The 23,379-nt window shown below is 43.3% G+C and overlaps 2 protein-coding genes across 5 annotated transcripts; one reads left to right on the plus strand and one right to left on the minus strand.

The window, feature by feature from the left end:
* Positions 1 to 8,731: 8,731 nt before the first annotated feature.
* LOC123068652 (uncharacterized) lies at positions 8,732 to 12,429 on the plus strand. 4 transcript variants are annotated; one of them, XM_044491260.1, is made up of 12 exons: positions 8,732 to 8,947; positions 9,453 to 9,537; positions 9,671 to 9,721; positions 9,798 to 9,994; positions 10,353 to 10,435; positions 10,517 to 10,562; positions 10,658 to 10,714; positions 10,813 to 10,867; positions 10,946 to 11,046; positions 11,139 to 11,202; positions 11,297 to 11,430; positions 11,961 to 12,429. In XM_044491260.1, exons 1-12 carry the CDS (start codon positions 8,882 to 8,884, stop codon positions 12,147 to 12,149), a joined length of 1,128 nt encoding a protein of 375 aa, XP_044347195.1. In that variant the 5' UTR covers positions 8,732 to 8,881; the 3' UTR covers positions 12,150 to 12,429. The 4 variants fall into 4 exon arrangements, with proteins under 4 accessions (XP_044347195.1, XP_044347199.1, XP_044347200.1 ...); XM_044491264.1 differs by having other exon boundaries at positions 10,813 to 10,816; positions 10,961 to 11,046; XM_044491265.1 differs by lacking the exons at positions 10,658 to 10,714; positions 10,813 to 10,867 and adding an exon at positions 10,715 to 10,764 and having other exon boundaries at positions 10,517 to 10,540; positions 10,961 to 11,046.
* A 152-nt stretch (positions 12,430 to 12,581) lies between these two features.
* On the minus strand, positions 12,582 to 22,143 carry LOC123068651 (peroxisomal fatty acid beta-oxidation multifunctional protein). Its single transcript, XM_044491259.1, has 18 exons — positions 21,850 to 22,143; positions 21,676 to 21,747; positions 19,871 to 19,933; positions 19,708 to 19,764; positions 19,510 to 19,577; positions 19,322 to 19,403; positions 19,156 to 19,211; positions 18,422 to 18,724; positions 17,730 to 17,816; positions 17,121 to 17,295; positions 16,854 to 16,975; positions 16,458 to 16,621; positions 15,290 to 15,544; positions 14,586 to 14,707; positions 14,332 to 14,453; positions 14,066 to 14,214; positions 13,431 to 13,569; positions 12,582 to 12,971 (listed from the first exon to the last, which is right to left on the minus strand). Exons 1-18 carry the CDS (start codon positions 21,944 to 21,946, stop codon positions 12,924 to 12,926), a joined length of 2,181 nt encoding a protein of 726 aa, XP_044347194.1. The 5' UTR covers positions 21,947 to 22,143; the 3' UTR covers positions 12,582 to 12,923.
* Positions 22,144 to 23,379: the final 1,236 nt, after the last annotated feature.

Here is a 23,379-nt window from a genome sequence, read left to right on the forward strand (position 1 = left end):
AAACGTGATTTTGCGTTGATTCTTTTTGTTGTAAATCAATAGACAAATTTCCCAGGACTTCCTATTTTGGTAGGAGTTTTAGAGTTCCATAAGTATTCGAGAGTTACAGATTGCTACAGACTGTTTTGTTTTTGACAGATTCTGTTTTTCGTGTGTTGTTTGTTTATTTTGATGCATCTATGGCTAGCATTAAGTGGTATGAACCATAGAGAACTTTAAATACAGTAGGTTTAACACCAATATAAATAAATAATGAGTTCATTACAGTAACTTATGTGGTTATTTTTCTTTCTTTCACTAACGGAGCTTATTGAGATTTCCTGTTGAGTTTTTGTGTTGTGAAGTTTTCAAGTTTTGGGTAAAGATTTGATGAACTATGGAATAAGGAGTGGCAAGAGCCTAAGCTTGGGGATGCCCATGGCACCACAAGATATTCAATAATAGCCAAAAGCCTAAGCTTGGGGATGCCCCGGAAGGCATCCCCTCTTTCGTCTTCGTTTATCGGTAACTTTACTTGGAGCTATACTTTTATTCGCCACATGATATGTGTTTTGCTTGGAGCGTCTTGTATGATATTAGTATTTTCTTTTTAGTTTTCCACAATCATCCTTGCTGTACACACCTTTTGGGAGAATCCCATTTGATTAGAATTTATTAGAATACTCTATGCGCTTCACTTATATCTTTTGAGCTAGATAGTTTTTGCTCTAGTGCTTCACTTATATCTTTTAGAGCACGGCGGTGGCTTAATTTTGAAGAAATTGTTGATCTCTCATGCTTCACTTATATTATTTTCAGAGTCTTTTAGAACAGCATGGTATTTGCTATGGTTATAAATTTGGTCCTAGAATGATGAGCATCCAAGTTGGGTATAATAAAAACTATCATAGGAAGTGCATAAAACACTAGGATCAATTTGATGCTTGATAATTCTTTTGAGATATAGAGGTGGTAATGTTCGAGTCATGCTAGTGGGTAATTATGAAATTGAGAAATACTTGTGTTGAAGTTGGCAAGTCCCGTAGCATGCACGTATGGTAAAAGTTGTGTGACAAATTTGTTGCATGAGGTGCTCTTTTGATTGCCTTCCTTATGAGTTGAGGTCGGGATCGCGCAAGTTAACCTACCAACCCTTCCCCTAGGAGCATGCTTAGTAGTACTTTGCTTCGAGGGCAAGTAGACTTTTGCAATAAGTATATGAGTTCTTTATGACTAATGTGAGTCCATGGATATACGCACACTCACCCTTCCACTTTGCTAGCCTCTATTATACCACGCAACTTTCGCTGGTATCATGCACCCATTATTTACCTTCCTCAAAACAGCCACCATACCTACCTATTATGGCATTTCCATAGTCATTCCGAGATATATTGCCATGCAACTTTCCACTGTTCTGTTATTATGACACGCTCCATCATTGTCATATTGCTCTTTGCATGATCATGTAGTTGACATTGTATTTGTGGCAAGGCCACCTTCATCATTTTCATACATGTCACTCTTAATTCATTGCATATCCCGGTACACCACCGGAGTCATTCATATAGAGTCATATTTTGTTCTAAGTATTGAGTTGTAATTCTCGAGTTGTAAATTAATAAAAGTGTGATGATCTTCATTATTAGAGCATTGTCCCAAGTGAGGAAAGGATGATGAAGACTATGATTCCCCCACAAGTCGGGATGAGACTTCGGACTTTAAATAAAAAAAGGGAAAAAAGAGGCCAAAGAGCCCACCAAATAAAAAAGGGAAAGGCCAAATAAAAAAAGAGAAAGGCCAAATAAAAAATAAAAAAATGAGAGAAAAAGAGAGAAGGGACAACGCTATTATCTCTTTTCCACACTTGTGCTTCGAAATAGCACCATGATCTTCATGATAGAGAGTCTCCTATGTTGTCACTTTCATATACTAGTGGGAATTTTTCATTATAGAACTTGGCTTGTATAATCCAATGATGGGCTTCCTCAAAATGCCCTAGGTCTTCATGAGCAAGGGAGTTAGATGAACACCCACTTAGTTTCTTTTGTTGAGCTTTCATACATTTATAGCTCTAGTGCATCCGTTGCATGGCAATCCCTACTCACTCACATTGATATCTATTGATGGGCATCTCCATAGCCCGTTGATACGCCTAGTTGATGTGAGACTATCTTCTCCTTTTTTGTCCTCACGACCACCACCTTATACCACCATAGTGCTATATCCATGGCTTACACTCATGTATTGCGTAAGAGTTGAAAAAGCTGAAGTGCGTTAAAAAGTATGAACCAATTGCTTGGCCGAAACCGGGGTTGTGCATGATGGGAGTATTTTGTGTAATGAAAATGAAGCATGGCCTAACTATATGATTTTGTAGGGACAAGCTTTCTTTGGCTATGCTATTTTGATAGGACATGATTATTTGTTAGTATGCTTCGAAGTATTACTATTTTTATGTTTTATAAGCTTTTATCTTGAATCATTTGGATCTGAACAGTCATGCCACAATAAGGAAAATTACATTGAGAATTATGCTAGGTAGCATTCCACATCAAAAATTTCTGTTTTTATCATTTACCTACTCGAGGACGAGCAGGAATTAAGCTTGGGGATGCTTGATACGTCTCCAATGTATCTATAATTTTTGATTGTTCCATGCTATTATATTACCCATTTTGGATGTTTATGGGATTTACTTTACACTTTTATATCATTTTTGGGACTAACCTACTAACCGGAGGCCCAGCCCGTATTGCTGTTTTTTGCCTATTTCAGTGTTTCGAAGAAAAGGAATACCAAACGGAATGAAACCTTCGGGGCGATCTTTTTGGAACAAACGTGATCCAGAGGACTTGGAGTACAAGTCAAGAAGCAATCGAGGAAGCCACGAGGGTGGAGGGCGCGCCCCCTACTGGGCGCGCCCCTTATCTCCTGGGCCCCTCGGGCGTCCACTGACCTACTTCTTCCTCCTATATATACCCACGTACCCTGAGAACATCAGAGGAGACTACGAAAAACTATTTCCACTGTCGTAACCTTCTGTATCCGCGAGATCCCATCTTGGAGCCTTCGCTGACGCTCCGCCGGAGGGGGAATCAATCATGGAGGGCCTCTACATCATCTCCAAGGCCTCTCTGATGAGTTGTGAGTAGTTTACCACAGACCTTCGGGTCCATAGTTATTAGCTAGATGGCTTCTTCTCTCTCTTTGAATCTCAATACAAAGTTCTCCTCGATCTTCTTGGAGATCTATTCGATGTAACTCTTTTTGCGGTGTGTTTGTCGAGATCCGATGAATTGTGGGTTTATGGTCAAGTTTATCTATGAGAAATATTTGAATCTCCTCTGAATTCTTTTACATGTGATTAAGTTATCTTTGCAAGTCTCTTCGAATTATCAGTTTGGTTTGGCCTACTAGATTGATCTTTCTTGCAATGGGAGAAGTGCTTAGCTTTGGTTCAATCTTGCGGTGTCCTTTCCCAGTGACAGCAGGGGCAGCAAGGCACATATTGTATTGTTGCCATCAAGGATAAAAAGATGGCGTTTATATCATATTTCATGAGTTTATCCCTCTACATCATGTCATCTTTCTTAATGCGTTACTCTGTTCTTTATGAACTTAATACTCTAGATGCATGCTGGATAGCGGTCGATGTGTGGAGTAATAGTAGTAGATGCAGGTAGGAGTCGGTCTACTTGTCACGGACGTGATGCCTATATACATGATCATGCCTAGATAATCTCATAATTAGTCGCTTTTCTATCAATTGCTTGACAGTAATTTGTTTACCCATCGTAATACTTATGCTATCTTGAGAGAAGCCACTAGTGAAACCTATGGCCCCTGGGTCTATCTTTTATCATATAAGCTTCCAATATACTTTTATTTGCATCTTTACTTTTCCAATCTATATTATAAAATACCAAAAATATATTTATCTTATCATATTATCTCTATCAGATCTCACATTCGCAAGTGGCTGTGAAGGGATTGACAACCCCTTTATTGTGTTGGTTGCGAGTTCTTGTTTGTTTGTGTAGGTGCGTGGGACTTTTGAGGAGCCTCCTACTGGATTGATACCTTGGTTCTCAAAAACTGAGGGAAATACTTACGCTACTATTGCTGCATCACCCTTTCCTCTTCAAGGAAAACCAACGCAAGCTCAAGACGTAGCATGGACGCCGATTGGACTCGGGGATCATTCGACGGGCATGCTCGTCGAGAGAATGTTGGAGATTCTCCAAACGAGTGCGCTCAGCCAGCGTGGCCAGGCACACTGCCTCCAAGGCACGAGCCTCGACAGTTTCCCCTATGATGGGGGTGTGGAGAGCCTCCACGTTGTGGCGGTGTAGCTCCTCCCTCTGCTGGGAGCTGAGAGGTTGGGGCTGATACTCCTCATGGTCGAATGATGGGCTGTCGCTATCACCGTCGCCGCCGATGCGACGAAAACCAGGTGGGCCGTGATGGGAGTCGACCATGAGGACTTCCACCGCGGGGTCACAACTTTCGCTCTCGGAAAAGGTGTCTGTGAAATCAGTTGACAGGTCGACTGAACCACAGTGAAATACGTCGGACTCGATCGCCGCGACTTGGGGGGTGAACGCCTGACGAGCCACCACGTGTTTCACCTACCGCTGGAGCCGCGATCGACCAGACCGCTTGCGGCGGCGTCTAGCAGAGTGAGACGACAACGCGAGGACCGACTGATATGGGGTCGACGGTTGCCGAAGGAGGACGCCGCAGGCACTCGCGTGGAAGTGCGACGAACCACGGATCAGGAGAGCCTCGACGTCGAGGGGGGCCTCCTGGAGCCAGGCGGAGTTGTCGACGACGAAAGTGAGCACGCCGAGTTGGAACTCGCGGCCCGTGACCAAACCGCCGCCGGAAACCATGTTGATGAAGATCGAAGAAAATGCAACCTCGCCGGAAGTCGCTAAGACGCTTTGCCCCACGGTGGGCGCCAACTATCGTGGTACTAAGTCTGACGGTAAGTATAGGGGGTACGTATGAGGAGGCAAGGTCCTAGATGCGGTGAGATTGTACGCAAGAGTTTACGAGTTCAGACCCCTCTCGGAGGAGGTAAAAGCCCTACGTCTCGGTGCCCTGAGGCGGTTGACTGGAATATGGGAGTGTGTGTTACAGGGGGTGCGAACCCTTGTCCCAGAGGAGGGGAGCGACTTATATAGAGTGCGCCAGGACCCCAGCTCACCTCCATTACAGGGGTTCAATGTACATAAAGATAGCGCGTTACTGATAACGCTAGCTATAAAGTGTTATTAATGATCTTTAAGACTACAGAGTGAACGCCTGACCGTTGCCGTCCTGAGTGATTCCTGGTCTTCTGTAGGTCGAGTGGTTTCTCGTATGGTCGAGTGATATGAGGAGGGAGGGGTACCCGAGTGATATGACTGGTCGAGTGGCTTGCACTCGATGACTTCAATTGGTACTCCCTATTGTCTCTTGGATGTCTTTGCTTCTAGGGTAGTGACCTTGGGTAGGGCGTATAGGTCAGGCCTATGACCCTACCCTAGGTCTATATCATCATCAACGTCTTCGTCGTATCTACTTTTCCTAACGCTTTTCCTCTTGTTTTGGACTCTAATTTGCATGATTTGAATGAAACTAACCCGGACTTACGCTGTTTTCAGCAGAACTACCATGGTGTTGTTTTTTGTGTAGAAATAAAAGTTCTTGGATTGGAACAAAACTTTGCGAGGAATTTTTATACAAATAAAGATAATGTCTGGAGCCAATAACCACCGGAGGGGGGCACCTGGGTGGGCACAACCCACCAGGCATGCCCAGGTGGGTTATCCCCACCTGGTGGCCCCGCGACTCCAACCCTGATACTACAAAATCACATATTTGTAGAAAAAATCAGGGAGAAAGAATTATCGCATTTCACAGGATAGAGCCACCGCCACCTCCTGTTCTTCATCGCGAGGCCAGATCTGGAGTCCGTTTGAGGCTCTGGAGAGGGGGATCTTTGATCTTCGTCATCACCAATCCTTCTCCATGGCCAATTCCATGATGCTCCCCACCGGGAGTGAGTAATTCCTTCGTAGGCTCGCTGGTCGGTGAGGAATTGGATGAGATTTTGTTGGAAATATGAGCAAATTACTACGAGATTTAATCCGAATTAACAGAAGATAAATCATGACTACAGTAGCAGAGATTGAACTAATCATGCGAACTAGCATAGTAGATGAACAGATTACATCTAGGGCACATACTAGAAACATGAATTCTACCACGATCTCGAACAGGAAAGATAGAATCACATACGGTGCAGCGGGAGCAGCACCGCCGGCGTTGACGTTGTCGCCCATGTCGTCGAGGATGAGGTTGCTAAGCTCGGGGAAGAAGTCGTCGTTCACGAAGTCGTCGTTGCCAGTAGTCGCGCGAGTGCGCTCCCCAAAAACCTGATCGCCCCTCTCCCGTATAGGATCACGAGAGGCGGGGTTCCGAAGGCCTGCTGTCCCTTCTTCCTATGCACGCCGAAAGGAGGGATGGAGAAGAATTGCTTGGCAGCGCAATGGTCTGGAACGGTGGTGAGAAACCATACGAAGCGGCCGCGGCTAGGGTAGACGTCTGCCTGACTATATAGTATGGGCCGGGTAGGTCGTGGGAGTAAACCCCACGTCCGAGTCGTCACGATCCAAAAGAATCAGAAACGGTTCAGTAATTAACACGTCCGTTAATTATTAATTAATGACTCACTAATTTTTCCCGAGCAGCAAAAATATAGACAACGTGCATAGCTCTGTCCTCGGCTCGGCTCAATCCTGCAACCCGCAGCGCATCATGACGAGGCGAGGCGTGGTGTGGCGAGGTGAGCGAGGAGGAGCAGCGCGCGTGTAGGTCTCCTCTTCTCATGCTCATACAAGTGGTAGGAGAGCTCACCTTATAAAGAGGTGCAACTCTCTCTCAACTTATGAGGTGGGACTAAACTTTAGCCTCACTCACTCCACTCACATGTGTGCATGAATGGGCCAAGAGAATTTCAGAATTTTAGTTGGGCTTTGGGCCAAAAGCCCACTAGCAAATTCCAACAGATTCATCATGTAATCGAGTTAGTTTTGTTAGGTCTTGATCCCTAGTATCCATTATGTTCTGAGATTGATGTTGCTATGACTTTGTCATGCTTAATGCTTGTCACTTTGGGCCCAGATGCCATGATTTCAGATCTGAACCGTTTATGTTATCACCATTATATCTATGTTCTAAATCCGATCTTGCAAGTTATAGTCACCTACTACGTGTTATGATCCGGCAAATCCAGAGTGACAGAAATCGGGACACTTCCCGGTAATGGCCGTACTTTGAGGAGTTCATATATTCATCATGTGTTAATGCTTTGTTCTGGTTCTCTATTAAAAGGAGGCCTTAATATCCCTTAATTTCTAATAGGACCCCGCTGCCACGAGAGGGTAAGACAAAAGATGTCATGCAAGTTTTTTTTATAAGCACGTATGACTATTTACGGAATACATGCCTACAATATTTATGAACTGGGGCTAGTGCTGTATCGCCCTAGGTTATGACTGTTATATGATGAATATCATCCAACGAATTCATCGATCCAATGCCTACGAATTTCTCTCATATTGTTCTTGCTAAGTTACTAATGCTATTGTTACTATTGCACTTGCTACAAAATCATTGTTATCACTATTATCGTTACTATTGCTGTTGCTACTACTATCAAAACTATCATACTACTTTGCTACTGATCACTTTGCTGTAGATAATTAATCTCCAGGTGTGGTTGAATTGACAACTCAACTGCTAATACTTGCAAATATTATTTGTCTCCCCTTGTGTCAAATCAATAAATTTGGGTTGAATACTCTATCCTCGAAAACTGTTGTGATCTCCTATACTTGTGGGTTATTATGACCTTTTTCTGGCGCCGTTGCTGGCAAGCATAGCTATATTAGTGGAGTCACTTGGGATTATTATCAAATTATCATTATGAAGAATCTGAAGGATGCTAAGACTAAAAATTTTCCCTCTAAGACAAGAGGAGGTAAGGAACTGTTATCCAGCTCCGCTTTAGATTCACCTTCTGTTATAAGTAGACTTGCAACACCACCACATGTTATCAATTCTGATATGTCACAAGTTATTGATGATACTACTTCTGCTATGAATGCTACTCTTGATGATGCTAGTATCTTGCTTGATGATAATGTGTCACTACGTGAGTTTCTTGATGAACAAATTGCTAGAGTAAGACATAATGAGATTGTTGAAACTGAAAATCTTGAAACATCTATTACACCTAGTTCTCCTAGATATGAATTGGGGGTCGACTAGGGGTTCAGTCTTTGTCATTGGGACGAAGAAGATGACAATTAGTGATGCGGATCTATTTTGTCTCTTTTTTCCCTATTTTCATATTGGGAATTTTTTATTTTCGCCGAGTGATATTTTTTGTTCTAGTTGTGACTCTATCCCTGACATATAATTTGGTCGCCTTTTGTGTCCAAGTTACAAGTTTATCCCTCAGTACACAACTGGGTCTGATCCAAACAAAACGCACGATCCATAGAAATGCGTTCAATTCATAACTTATCCACGTCAAGGCGGGTGCGTGTCACTTCCCTTCACACGCGTCCGAGCCACCAGCCAGCACGGCACGCCACCGCAGCCGACCTCGAGCCGGCCGGGACATCCGTCCAGCCGGCACGTGTACGGCCCGGATGCGACCGCCTAAAACACGCACGGCCCAGATGCGACCGCCGAAGAAACACCGGCAACGTACGCAACGCACAAGAAGGAGGAACGAAGGGGCAAAAAAAACAAGAGCGAGTCCGTACAATCGGATACCGAGCGCGGCCGGCGGTTCGCCCCCTTCCCAAATCCCGGCGACGGCGGTCGGTCGGACGGAGAGGAGATGCGGCCCCGCACGGCGGACCACCTCGAGGCGCTCTCCCTCGAGATCGAGCGCAAGCTGCACAAGGTTTCCTCCGCATTCGTTCCGACCCCTGGTCCCTCTCTTCATTCATTGCGGTTCATCAATCGTGGGAGCCGATTTGGCAATCGCGCCGTCCCCGTCCGTCGAGCTCTTCCGTTCTCCTCCGCCCGCCTTCGTCGGCTCTTGGCGGTCAATTTCGCCGTGTTGGTTTGATTTCTTTCGGGGCCAACCGATTGGTTCTGTCACGTGGGGAATTGTTAGATAGAAAAGTAAAAGTGGGATCCTGGTTTGATTCAAATGTCAAATGGTGGGGAAAAGGGAGGAAAAGGATTCTATTGCAAGCGGGCTTACAATACAATTGACAGAGGGGAAAAAAAGGAGGGATTTTGGTGGTCTGTTTCAAAAGGTTCAGCCAGATCAATTTGGCTTGGTTTAGAATTGGGGGCTGTTTCCTTTTCATTTCGCTGCAATTCCTCAGAAGCTTAGGCTGGATTACAATTTACAACCGCTGTTTATGGATGTTTTAACTGGCTGTTCGTTTTGCGTGCAGGCTCTGAATTCCAACTCGCAGCGCCTCAAGCTGCTGCAGCAGCTGTTTGCCGACATCGCGCTCAAGGTCGACGACCGCGCTCGAGGTGCCAACGTTTCTCTGAATTTCCAGCATCTGTTCTGCTAATCATCATCCTCTCATGTCGCTGTTGGTGCATTTCAAATGGTTGCCACCCAAGTTCGTGCCAGCTTACGGCCATGTTTAACAAATCGATGTAGGGGAGGCTAAAATGAAATGGCGTCTATTTGGAAATGGAGGGATACTATTTTGTATGTTATTCTCTAATAAAAAGCGAAAATAACCTACTGTGATATCTTTACAAGAATCCTTGCCTCTGATGAACAGATAAGATTTTAAGCACCAATAATGAGGGGATCGCTCCAGTAGACGACCGCGAAGACGGCCATTTGTGCTTCTATGAGATTCTTGCACATCACTATGTGAAAGTACCTCAAAGTGGGAGGCGTATACTTGAGTTGATAGTGCAACTCTGGAGCCAATCCTTTGCAGCCAACATATTTGCACTTCTTTTTCACAGATGGGTATGTAATGAATTTATGTTATTGTAGATATTAGGACTTGCAATGAGTTATTTCTTTATCTGCATTTTTTGAACAGTCATGTTTTCTATTTTGACTTGGATGATTTAATTATACATTAGATTCAAAATGAAACTACAAGCTGGCCTTAGATAAGATATCTTTTCCCACCGCAAACCGTATGCAACCCACTGTCCTGGTTACCGTGTTGCCGCATGTACCGTAAACAAGGTGATTTTAAATGAGGGCAAAATTCTGATTTATCCTCCATTAATTATTTAGTCTTGTTGATAAAGATGATACAAGTTGTATTGGTTCTCATTTGTACTTCATTTGGTAAATTGCAAGTTCTTCATTGCAGTTGTTTGAAGTCCCTCTTGAGGGGAAGGAGGTATCACTAAGATACAGCTCTGCTCTTGTCCAAGGAGCTACTAACGTTTTTTGGTATGATTGTGCAATGATGCCCCTTACCTTTTTGCCTCAAACTCCCATGTATGATAGAATCATTTTTTATATCTCTGACAGGATTGACATTCAAACCAATACAAGGTACTTCCTCCCATTGTATCATGTAAGCATTTGTTTGTTTATGCTTTTGTACCTCTGTTTGGAACTGTGATGCATGCATTTTTACACCGTTACTAACATCCTTTGTTCCTTGAACAGTATCTCCTTGAAGAAGTCGCTTTAGTTCCAGATCAACTCATTAAGATATCACCACAGGTCGACCTCTCTCTCAAGCTCTCTGCACGGAAATGTACTAGCCTTTTCTTGTAAGCATGTTCAATAATCAGTGAATATTGATTGATAATTGTGTACAGGCTGGTAGAAATCTATTCTGCCTCCTCTCCAGATTCATGCTGTTCTATGATCAGGGTAGGTTCCTTTTCTCCACACTTTTGGTACTGGTTGTTTGTTGTTTGCCACTAAACTGTTGCAATTTTCCATGAGCAGATCACTTGCTTACAGGTTTTCTTGGGCATTTCCCTGCTTTTCCAAATTCTTTCTTGGTTGGTGGAGCTGCAGATTACTTTGTGATTGAACTCACCGATCAGGTTACCATCTGAATGGAACATTCGTTGTTCCCCTTCCATATGACATGCGACATCGTTTCTGCAGACTAAATATTTGGTTGTTGTTAATCCAGCTCCAGAAGCTAAAAGTGGAGCCAGTACTGCTGCACTACCTTTCCCGCATGACCATCCTTCAAGGTATTTGCTAGCCAGAACATTTATCTTCAGTGAATATGTATATTTCTCCTCTGGAAGATCACATTTTATCCTGAAAGGAAATCGGTGAGCGCAGGCTGGGAGTTGAGGATGAGTACAAGCACCAGACTAAAGTCATGCCTGTATAGCTTCACATCGCCTGGAGGCCCTGCCTATCCAACAAGAGCCGTCCGGCATGCAGCCTGGAATACGTTGGATTTACTTTTTCCTGTGAGTGCCATCTTATTGTCTTAATCTTAGTTCTATCTTCTAATTTATCTTACCATATTTTGCTTCTGCCATAAGCAATCCAGCTAGAGAACATCATGGAAATTGCGAGTTCTGTTGTAGATGTAGATCATGGTTTGGTCTACCTAACTGAAGTTCATACCATGTCAAGAATGAAAAAGAACACAGATTCTGACAATTTTGAGAAATCAAATTCGCAAGAAATTCTCTTTCTAAAGACCCTTGACATGGAGTAAAGTTTGAGATTGGGAGCTCATGCGTATGCAGAGCAAACCACAAAATATTCCTTGCAACCAACGTACCATTATTTTCAATGTGTACTACACCCATTTATTCTTGAATCTTGATAGTTGTTCACATACTCTTATCCTGGAGTTATCTTGATGATGGATACTGTTAAATGCTAATTTTCTAGTGATGGAGCTCCATCACGATGGGGCTGCATCACCATCCCAATGGCTAGTAAATAATGTGTGGACTGTATTCAATGGCTTACTGTTACGCGTGTACAGGTGGGTCGCTATCCGAGGCATGTGATAAGTCTGTTCTTTCGGCTGCTCTATCCATGGTATTGGCCTTCCTCTTGCTGGAACTTCGTCATGACCTGCGTGAGCACCATCTACTACTACATCCTGAATCTGCTCTTCTCGATCTGGGAGAACATGAGGAGGCGCGACCATCAAAGGATGCACAGAGAATGAAGAAACCGCGGCCGGGCCGGGCCTAATCAAGGCTATAATGTTGTGTTGTTGTTCTTTTTCACCTTAGAATGGTTAGCATCATGTGTGTGTGCATGAAATTTGTTGTATAAATCCAAGTGTCTGTTGTGTTTGTTATACATGGACAGAGGATGTGATGTGAGTCAGAGATGTGCAGTGAGAGAGGGGAGGAAGGGGCAGTTTTTATGCTCACCAGTCTGAAGCTGTAATTTGTATACAACATTCAGCAGCTTCTCCAAATGCCATCAAAGGTTATTACCCATGCTCTAAGAGAGTTGGCGCGCAGATCTTTCAATTCGCAAAGTTTGAAAAGTTTGAAAGAGCGGACGCTAGACACAGAACTTGGATACAGTTTTCGGGCCAAGATCCATGGATCAAAACCTCTCCCCATGGCCTTGCTGGACAATGTTGTGATTTCTCAAAAAGAAAGAGATCATTCCCCTGAATTGTGATGTGCAAATTCACACTTGGCAAATACAGCATAAACTCTACTTGCAACAGAACAACAATTACCATAGAGTTACAGACTTGCACTGTTATGAGGCATGAAATTACAACCAGAAAAGTACGCCAAGGCATTTATTTTTCTTATTGTTGTATATCAGCCCAGGTAAAAAAACTGGGAACATGATGTAATGTCCAACACACACTACAGATAGCACTTCCCTGGAGGTCTTTTTCACCACATATGTGCCGCAGGCAGTGTTGATGTTGTTCGAGCAGTAGCTCTGCCTAGTGCTCATCATATGGAGCGGCTCACATGCGTGACCTCGTCGAAGCTTGGTGAGCCGTCCGTGGCGCGGCCTACGGATATCGTGACATGTTTAGTTTCCAACAAACTTTGGTAGGCTTAACCTTACAAAACCCAACAGCAAGGAGCAGCATAATGTTCTCAATTTATAAGATGCCCCTAAATGTGGTGGCCAGGAACTTTTGCCATCACACCATTACCACAAGAAACAGGACTGACAACACAAGACTGAACAATAATGGATAATGAATGTAGACTTCATTTTCATACCATTCACACCTTTGACGGTCAGAAGGAAAATTGTTGAAAAGCGTAAGTTAATAAATATTCTGCGGCAATGACACAACTGTCTATGTTAAGCAAGTCATACACTGACTATAAATATGACAATCATGAACATTTGTGTTTATCATTATTTGTAACAAAAATGTAATAGCAAAATCTGTATGCAACAGTTCAACATAGTTAGGATAAGATGATCCATCGGAAAGAGGGAGAATGCAAGAGTGTACCAGTGGTTGGCCGCTTTTTGCTCTCTCCTCCAAATATGATGATGGTTTGAAGAAATCACCGTACGCTTCAGCCCACTTGCTAAGCTTTGAATGTATATAAGATGCCCCGACCGTGTCAGCCCAAAAGACGAGGCCACCCCTTCATTATCAGATTATAGATTAGAACTCATACTCCAAAGCAACCACCACACCTCCTTCAAAAAACAGTGATAATAGTGGAAAAGATACACATTGCACAGAGGACTACAACCAACAGGGACTGTGCCCTACATTGGGTGAACTATAGGTTGCAGATATCTATTTAAACTAAAAACTACTCCCACTTGAGTATCATTAAAGCTATCAACTGAATTGAGAAGGAGGCCGAACATGGCGATTTGAAAAACAATCAGCTATAGGGCTAACTCACTAGCCTCAAGTGCTAAGCTAAAATCAATTGGTGTTAAATCAATTCTGATAAAAGACAGACAATGCTAGCCTACGTAAGTGTTAAATTAGGTTCATAAGTTGCAACATATAACCAGCAGTACAATCTCAACCAGTACATCTCATTTAATCATATTTCAAATGAATGCAGATTGTCACTGATTAACTAGGATTTAGGACAGTCAGAGATTTAAGCAGCAACTGCCTACCTGTACTTGGGAAAGCCCATCCCAAGAACAGATGCGATATCAAGATCAGCAGCCTTGATCACCACATTTTCATCCATGACCCTGCATGCCTCATTAACGACTGGGAAGAAAACCATCTCCAATATATCTTGATCCGATAAAGTAACAGGCTGCAAGCAAGGCAATGTATCAGTATCAGGAAAACCTTTCATTAACAAATGAGGTAGCACGCCATCTTTTCATAGATGCAGAAAAAATGTCAGACAGTTATAAAGAGGAAGTGAAACCTTTCCACCCGGCATTGTCTTTGCCTGTTTTCTGTACTCGTCAATCACATGTTGAACATTAGGGTCAGGCTTTGGCTTCGCACCCTTCTCATAAAGGTAGTAACCTTTTCCATTGCTCTTTCCTGTTAAGTAACAGGGAAATTTCAGTTGTGAAAATGCATATACGGAAATGGTGCAGTAACTATTGGTCTGGTCATAACCCATCCTATTGACTGTAACCCGTAGCTGGAGCAAAAGCAGGTTCAGAAGCATACCCTGCCGCCCAGTCTCCACCATCAAATCCACTAGAACGGAGTTAAAATTCCGTGTTCCAAAGGCAGCTGCATAGATATCCTTTACTGCTAAGGCTACTCCATATCCAGCTAAATCTTGGAGTCTGCAGGGGAATGGAAACAGCCAAACATAAGAACTCATGTGAATCATGTTTAAAAAAACTGAAACAGTCAGTGGATGATGCCTGGGCACTGCACTGTGCATTCAAGCAAGCTAGCTAAGGCACAACAAGCATATTCGAAAGATGGTTGAGTGTCAGTTAATTGTTTTGACATTGACATGGTCTCTAAAGCAGAACACAGTTTTCACCATCAATTTCTATTTAACATACATTACAATATCATTTAAGTCAAATAATGGTTGATTTCTATTTTTTTAAGATATTATTGATTAAGTTCGAATTTATTTGATTGCTAACATTCTAGTAAATCACTTTTTCCCCCCAAATACATGCGCACAGTGGACCATAATATTATACTAAAACTACTCTGAAATGGGTTGCATCTGATTTATCCTAGGTAAGTGAACGAACAATACATGGTACTGGAACATTTTCATCAAGAAATATAAAAACATGTATATAGTTGAATGGGAACATTTGCTTGCTCGTTGACAGAAGGAACTTAATTTGAGGCCATTGGCCCATTATTCCACATGGACATAAAAACAGAGTCAAAGAACTTACTGAAACGGTCCCATTGGCATGCCAAAGTTGCTTATTATTCGATCAATTCTGAAAAGATCAATGCCAAGACTAACTAGAAGCTGAGCACCTTGCGTGTAAGGGAAAAATGTACGATTTACTGCAAAGCCTGTGCAGTTGCCAACCACAACAGGGACTTTCTTTATTATTTTCCCAACTGTAATGAGATCAAGGATAGCTTGTGGTGATGTCTTTTCTGTCCGGACAATTTCAAGCAAGGGCATAATATGAGCAGGGCTGCAAATAACATAGCATTAGCAAGGCGCCTTCTCAGTAAGCAAGTAAAGCTTGAAGGATTGATATATCATCAAAACCAGTAAAACTCAAGTAGTGTCATTTCCATAATTCCATGTCCGTAACATACTTTCCAAACATTTGTTTCAAAGTTAGAAATAGCTTCCCATAACTCACCAAAATAGACGCTTATAAGAAAGTATTGCAACAGCTACTACCTTATGAAGACATATCTAGGTTGAAATTGTACTAAATCAAATAGCAATCGGCCACATCTCATTTGGGACATGGAAACATCATTTTGCAATTGATTAAAGAGCAGAACAATTCATTATACATTTTTTAGGAATTGATGATGGTTATCCATTTGGAAGAACGACTTGTGATTTATTTTTTGATATTTCTTCAGCAAAAAAAAAACTTATGAATGGGTTATGTTAGGTTATTCTTTTGTGTTTGAATGAACCTGCATAAACTAGAAGTCATGCTTCCGCGCATAGATGTTCCATAAACAACACTCAGTAATTAAATGACAAACCAGAAAATTTTATCATACAGTAAATTGACACCAAGAACACACCTCCTACATCTACGAACTTAATATTAGGGAACTTCCATGCAAAGTTCACACATTGACACGTAGAATTAAGGTTAACTTCAGTGTTAGCAACTTAGCATAACCACCAAATTCCCTTCTATGAAGAACAAGTTTTCTTTCGCATCGTAACTTAGATGCTTGCCGTTAAATTGGTGATGTATGGTGCCAAGGATTTGATAGTTACATGCTTCTGTTCACAAACTTTATAGATGTGATGTGTTCCAGCTACCTTGATGCATAAGTCCTAAGTGCACTTCTTAAGTTGGAACAATGCGTTTTCAGGAAGAGCTAAACCATAACCCACAAGAAACAACAAACCTGAAAAAATGAGCCCCTATAATTCTATCTTGAGAATTTGTCTTCTCGCCGACAACATTCAAATCAATGGTGGACGTGTTCGTTGCAAGTATGCAATGTGGTGGGCAGATTTTCTCAATGTCAGCAAAAATTGATTGCTTCAAAGGAACCTTCTCAATAACAGCCTACAAGAAGAGAACATATGCGTAAGTCCTAAGTGCTATGTGACTTATGTAATAGATTGCATAACCATATCAAAGGTATCTCTTAAAATTCCTCATAATCATTTTAATGGGAACCTTCATAAGATTCGTTAATGCGCTGCAATGTCATGAATATCTGCTTCACACACTAGAGGGACCCTAATATATATGCGCAACTATTTTGTCTTGTTTAATCATAAAACATGAGGACAACCTCAATAACCATATCAACATCCTTGAAATCTGAATAATCCAATGCACCCTTAAGAAGTGATATGGCCTTGCTCATTTTATCCTTGGTCAATGAGCCTCTTTTGACAAGACCCTCCAGATTTCCTGTGCAAAAGATAATCAATGTTGTTCAGTAACATCATTTATAGTAACTCGATGTTTCAACACTACATCAACAAGAAATCCCAATCCAAATATCTATTTGAAAGGAAAATTCCAGGAAATGCTACAGTAGTTTCACAAAATTGACCTGCTATTGTTTTTTGTCCCCTTTGCAAAAATTGAGGGTTTACTTCCTTGAGGACAACAGATATATTGCCAACAAGAAGGGCTGTTGCAATTCCAGAACCCATTAGACCACCACCAATGACGGCAACTTTTCTTATGTTCCTAGGTTTGAGTTGAATATCAGTAACACCTGGTACCTACAAGAATCAACTGTAAGAGTCAGACAGCGCACCAGGTTACAAATAACCAAAGGGGGCAAAACAAAAGTTTACACATCAAATGACGTCCTTGCAGCAAGTTAGCTTTGATGTGTTCACATATGGCATTGCAATTTGAGCAAAGCTTAGTTAAGACCAAGTATCATATGCTCTAATGTAGTATGGTTTCATGGTTAGTAAAACTCCCTCCATCCCAAAATAAGTGTCGCTGATTTAGTACAAAGTTCATATAACTTTGTACTAAATCAGCGACACTTATTTTGGGACGGAGGGAGTATCATGTATCATATTCTGTAACGTAGTTTGGTTGCATGGTAGTTAACTATGTGCAGCAAAATTAAGACAGTTGGAACACATGAAAAGTGAATCAGGAAAAGAAAAGTTAAACAGAATACTATACTTTTGAGGACAACCTTAGTGGTGGAACGCTGGGCGAAGAATGCATGGACAAGTGTCCTTGATGTGGTTGATACTACCAACTCCTTGAAAACCTTTGCTTCCTGCATTATTTCGGTACACCAAACACATGCATAAGGAATAATAAACAACAGAACAAAGAAACAATTATTGTCATCACTAATACTACATGGAGGTTTGTTATAATTTTTAAGGCTTGGTCTGCGGTTGCTAAATTGTGCTGTGCTGAACTTGTTTTATTGTCTGCTGCTACAAAAACCGCGGAAGTACGATGAGTTGGTTAAACAAACAGTAAAGTAGATAACAAAAAAACTGTGTAGATAAGCTGGATTATAACAATCCAACATGATGCCAAATGGAGCCCAGGTTATGCAGAGCAGTGATACCAAGATAACTGCCAAGTTAATTTGTTACTCTGAGCCAAAATGAGCTAAGGAATCTAAATGTTTCTGAGAAACTGACTGTTACTGTAGAGACATGGCTAAGGCCTTTATTACATTATATGCTTATCAGCAATTACTGAATCAGGGCATATTGGCAATGGACTAGTATAGTTCTCAATTGACATAACAAGACTAGTCTAAGCTCTAGAAGTTTTGGGGAAATATGGTGCCCAGCTAGCTGTTTAACTAAGAGAAACACATAGATGATATTAGCGTATGTACCAAGACAAATAGGAAATTCAAACCTTCACAACACCAGCATGGCCTCCATATAGTGCACCTTCTTCAATAACATCTAGGCAGGCCTGGTGCTGTGGCATGTTTGCTGCAACCCTACTTGCTTGCTTTCTTGCCATACTTAATACAGCACGAGCTTCAGACAGTGAACCAAGCCTATCTGTTCTGCCAAGAGATCTTATCCAAGGTTTACGGTAATTAGCAATCTCCAGAGCCCAAGAGCGTGACATTTTTATCAACTCATCAGGGGAGCAAAGCGCATCAATAAAACCACGTTCTTTTCCTTCCTTGGCCGCAATGAACTTCGATTGCTGAAGCAAATTTTATAAATACATTTATTATAACTAAGCGTGATAGGAGTAAGAAACAAGATAGGATGATACTAATTTCCAGATGATCATTACATATACACTCCTTGTTCAGAAAAAAATTGAGTGCCTCATATGTTCGGTGCTACATACAGCTAGGACTCAAGGCACTCACTTAGCCATGTTTACAGTTTGAAATGAGATTCTTATTTATGCTCTGGTTTTTCAACATTCATTGTTCTTTAAAAACCTTATTACTACCAAGGTTGAATATGAATGAATATAACTCAAGGCACTCACTTAAAATTGGTTTTCACTATTAGATGCCTTCTGGCTAATTTACTTTGCATATGTTAATCAACTTAGGCCATGAAGTTTATCTGACCACAGCTAGGACAGCGTAACAACTAACACAGAAGATAGATTAGACTCACAAGCATCATTTCTATTGCTTTGGGCAGACCTACAAGCCTCGGTAGACGCTGAGTTCCTACATGATAAGTAGAAAAGTTTCAGATCCATGACAGAATCCAATACAAAGCAAACAAATAAGAGCAGTAGTTCAAACTGTCGGAAAAAGACATATCCCTAGTTGCCTACCTCCAGCACCAGGAATCACGCCAAGAGTTAGCTCTGGTAATCCAAGTTGAGCTTCAGGGGTAGCTATCCGAGCATGACAACCCTGAAAAAAATTGGTCATTTACATGATAAACAGGACTTAGGTTCAGATACAGGGTAAAGAATCAGCTGTAAAAATGTTTAGCAGAACAGCAACAGAAATGACAGACCATAGTCAACTCTAGACCACCACCAAGAGCAAGGCCTTGAATTGCAGCGACAGAAGGCTTTTTGCCATCTGCATGTAAACATGTCTTTACAATCAGGCCCAGATTTCATGATCTCGATACCAATTAGAGGTGCCTAAAGAGTTCCGTCATTCATAGACAACAGAAACCATGACAAAATTAGAAACAAAAATGCCAAACCTTCCATCATATTCGACACAAGCTCAAAAGACATCTCAGGCAAAATGGACGCGTCTCCTGCAAAACCATGTTCAATGTGTAAGAGAACAGAACAGATTGGCCTAAAAAGCTAGGCTCTGAACAATCGGTTTGTCAACCATACAAATGAAGGCACCCCACTTACCGGTCTCATGAACTTTTGAGAATACATTAATATCGAAGCCTCCACAAAACTTGCCAGACCCGCCTATAAAATTTAAAGTAATTAATAATATGAATATAAAACAGCAAGAAGTATCAGAAATAGTAAGTTTCATTAACTGAATTTTTTTAACCCCCCCTGCCCACATCCCTGGAATGCACAACTCTGTCAGGCCCCCTCTGTGTAGTGGCAAAACAAGAAATATGCCTCTTGTTGTGGTAGGTTAGCCATAGCACCATACATGTCTTCCATATATAGATTTAGTCAGGGTATGTCCTTCCAATAGAAATAGAAACCTAACACCCGGTATGGCGGTACCCATTTTTTGACCTGTGGAGAAACAGGGGAGCTTCCATGTAGTCGAAAATCTATAGCGCCTTCGTACTTCAGTTAACTATTTTAGCGAGGTTCCCACTTTCAGCCAAGCGGTTAGCATCATAAAAACTGAAGCAACACAATCACTAGGCTGACTGGGATGAGCACAAATAAAATGATACGATGGCGACAGCCGACAGCTCCACAACCATACTATAATTAATGAGCTCTTTTATGATACCCTGCGTTGAATATTGGCCGTCCAATCGTGAAATCTAATGGTGGCGATCGTTCTATACTGCTCCAATTTGCCAAAAAAATGGCGAGCAGTATAGCTTGCGCTCCTTCACTCAGGTCCTCCAGTATCAAATCCTGAGGGCATTTTGGGAAGTAACAGCCCGCCCGTATCGACCTACGGCCTGGGACTCGACCTCTGCGGGCTGCCCCGACCTGCCCTCTCGGATCGCGCGGACTGCGGAGGCGGGAGCGGACGAGTAGCCACTGCTGTGCCGCGGCGTGTGCACGGCGGCTGTTGATGTCAATGTGTGTGGAGGTGAACGGGCGCGCGTGGCCTGGGTGTGTGCATACGGGACGAGCTCCAGGGGCTCATCCATGGCGGACAGGGCACCGGCTTCAGCGAGACTCTGGTTCGGTGTGTATACATACACGTATGTACAAGAGTCCTAGCCAACTAGTACAAGGTCTAGTTCACGGTTTAAGATTACTACAGAATTACATTTAAACCGTGTATACAGAATTACAGATAGATGGCTAGATGTTAAACATGACATGCTATCTTCTCTTACAGAGACGATGCTACTGTAGACGAAAACGACAGGAAAGAGGCGCGGAGGAGCGGCAGCTCAGCACGGGCTCGATGGACGCGACGTGATGGCCGGGGGCGCAGTGAAGACGGCGAGGGAGCGCACTGGTGCCGGCGGTGATCCTCGGGTGCGTCGAATAAGACGATCTCAAGGCGGAGATCGTGGTCGAGGACGACGGCTCGGGGGGTGCCTCCGTCCAGCTACCGGAGCAGGAGGTCGAAGGAGACCGTGGAGGAGTCGTGGGACATGGCGGCGGGGCTTCCCGTCTTGGTTTCCCGTCACCATTATCCGCCGATCAACAACGTCGCTAAGGTTCATGCAGAAATCTATGTCTATCGCTATCCTACCCTCACAAAATCAGTGGTCGGATTTTAATATACCGCTCCCTTCCCTGTTAGCAGTATAGGGTACCGTAAAAACTCTCATAATTAATACAGTACCAGGATAACCCCAAACCAAGGGGAAAACTAGGTGGTCAACGAATTTGAGCAGACAGAACAACATCAAAACAGAGCAAAACAGGAATTGCTTCTTACTAACATCAATTCGTCCAAAAATAACATGAAAAGGCATCACTAGACAGACCAAAAGTCCATCATTTGCATCCTTTGGGAGGGGGGGGGGGGGGTCAAGCAAGGGAAATCTCACCGGTGAGCACGATTGCCTTGACGTCGTCGCGATCAAGGGCCTCGGCGTACTTCTCCTTGAGCCCCTGGATGACTGCGCGGAGAAGGGGAGCCGGCCGAATCGGCGCACGGCGTTAGGCTAGCAAGAAAGAGGCCCGACGGAGGAGGAATGGAGGAGAGGAGGGGCGTCGCTCACTGATGGGGTGCAGAGCATTGACCGGCGGGTTGCAGATGGTGATGAGCGCGACGCCGTCGGCGCCCACCTCCATGGTGACGCGGATCGGCCCCGCCATCGGCCGCGAGACCCCCGGGGGTCGGTGGATCGGGGAGAGGGTGGGGGAGGGGAGGGAGAGGGGGAGAGGGGGTGGAGGAAGCTGCCGGCAACGAGTAGCTTCCACGCCTTATTTTATGGAGCTCGGGAGGGAGGGAAGACGACTAGAGCGGAGAGTGGAGGGGACTGACCGGAGCCGCCGTGTTCAGATCGGTCGGCCGGTCGGTCGGTCTGCCCAAGTCCTTTCCTAGGAATTCAGACGGCGAAGTTTTCATGAAGAGTAAAATGCAAGTGCGGTCCTAATTCTTTCTCAAAAGTGTCGATTGGGTCCTAATTCTTTCAAAATGCACATCTGGGTCTTAAATCTTTCTAAGTTGTTCACCCGAGGTCCTAATTTCGACTGTCCGCCGCTGACCAGCTCGCGTGGCGCTTTGACCGCTGCCACGTCGACTCGAGGGCCCACGCGGGATAACGACCAGCCGTGCATTTTTTCAAAAGAGCCCCCCAACCCTAATCTCTCCACAACCGTAGTCCTTTCCTCTCCTCTTCCCCACCTCTCTCTGCTCTGGCGAAACAGGGGAGATCGACGGCGGCGGTCCGGTGAGAAGAGGCAGGCGGCCATCGTAGGCGCTTGTCCGGCGGCGGCGCCGCTAGGATGGCGCCCGTGCATCGGCGACCTGGAGATCCTCCTCCACGATACGGTCAGTGTGTTGCCCATAACCCTAACCCTCGATCCTCTTTTTCCGTGGATTTCGATTTAGCTCGAATCAATGGTAGTATTTGACTGAATCCCTCGATACCTAGGAGCACAAGAGGAGGTTTTTACCGTAGAAATCAACTATAGTGGATTTTTCTGCGGATTTGGCCGATCGAAGACGTATGTCGATGGTAAAGTTGCTCTGTTCGATGGTTGCGAAGTAGATACATGGTCTCCTCTCTGGCTCACTGATTTTATGCAGCAACTGGGATATAGTGACCAATCTAAGCATGTTATTTACTGGTTACTGCCTGGAAAGAATTTAGCCGACGGACTGCGGATTGTGGACTGTGACACTGACACTTTGCACATGACAGCAGTTGTTCCAAAATTCAGTTGTTTCAGTTGTTTGTTGATCACAAAGATATGGCCTTTGACAATGTAATGGATGATATTCATGTTAGTGGTACACCTGAGCTACCTCTTGTACTAAGCCCTAAATCTCATGGGTTTAGCAGTGGAATAAGAGGAAGTCCCAGGTTTAAGGTGAAAGCTCACAAAGGCAGATTGAACCAATGTCATGCAGGGAGCAGCAATGAAGGGAGTAGCAGTGTTCCACCAGTGGGACTAAATGTTGGACATGAGCTTAGAAGAAGCAGGAGGAAACTTGTGGTAGAAGAAGAAATTCCCAATGAAAATGACAGTGACAGTGATAGTGATGACAGTGAATGGGATTCAGACTGGGTAGACTCTGACAA

This window comes from Triticum aestivum, chromosome 3B (genome assembly GCF_018294505.1).
Source record: "Triticum aestivum cultivar Chinese Spring chromosome 3B, IWGSC CS RefSeq v2.1, whole genome shotgun sequence".
Lineage (NCBI taxonomy): Eukaryota > Viridiplantae > Streptophyta > Magnoliopsida > Poales > Poaceae > Triticum > Triticum aestivum.

Excerpts from the sequence above, each read along its gene's own strand:
- LOC123068652 (XM_044491260.1), top strand. The coding sequence starts at position 8,882 with ATGCGGCCCCGCACGGCGGACCACCTCGAGGCGCTCTCCCTCGAGATC. Across the intron at positions 11,203-11,296 it reads CCGCATGACCATCCTTCAAG|GCTGGGAGTTGAGGATGAGT; the intron begins GTATTTGCTAGC and ends CGGTGAGCGCAG. Across the intron at positions 11,431-11,960 it reads CGTTGGATTTACTTTTTCCT|GTGGGTCGCTATCCGAGGCA; the intron begins GTGAGTGCCATC and ends ACGCGTGTACAG.
- LOC123068651 (XM_044491259.1), bottom strand. The coding sequence starts at position 21,946 with ATGGCGGGGCCGATCCGCGTCACCATGGAGGTGGGCGCCGACGGCGTC. Across the intron at positions 19,934-21,675 it reads CAAGGCAATCGTGCTCACCG|GCGGGTCTGGCAAGTTTTGT; the intron begins GTGAGATTTCCC and ends TAAATTTTATAG. Across the intron at positions 14,708-15,289 it reads ATGCCAATGGGACCGTTTCA|ACTCCAAGATTTAGCTGGAT; the intron begins GTAAGTTCTTTG and ends ATTCCCCTGCAG.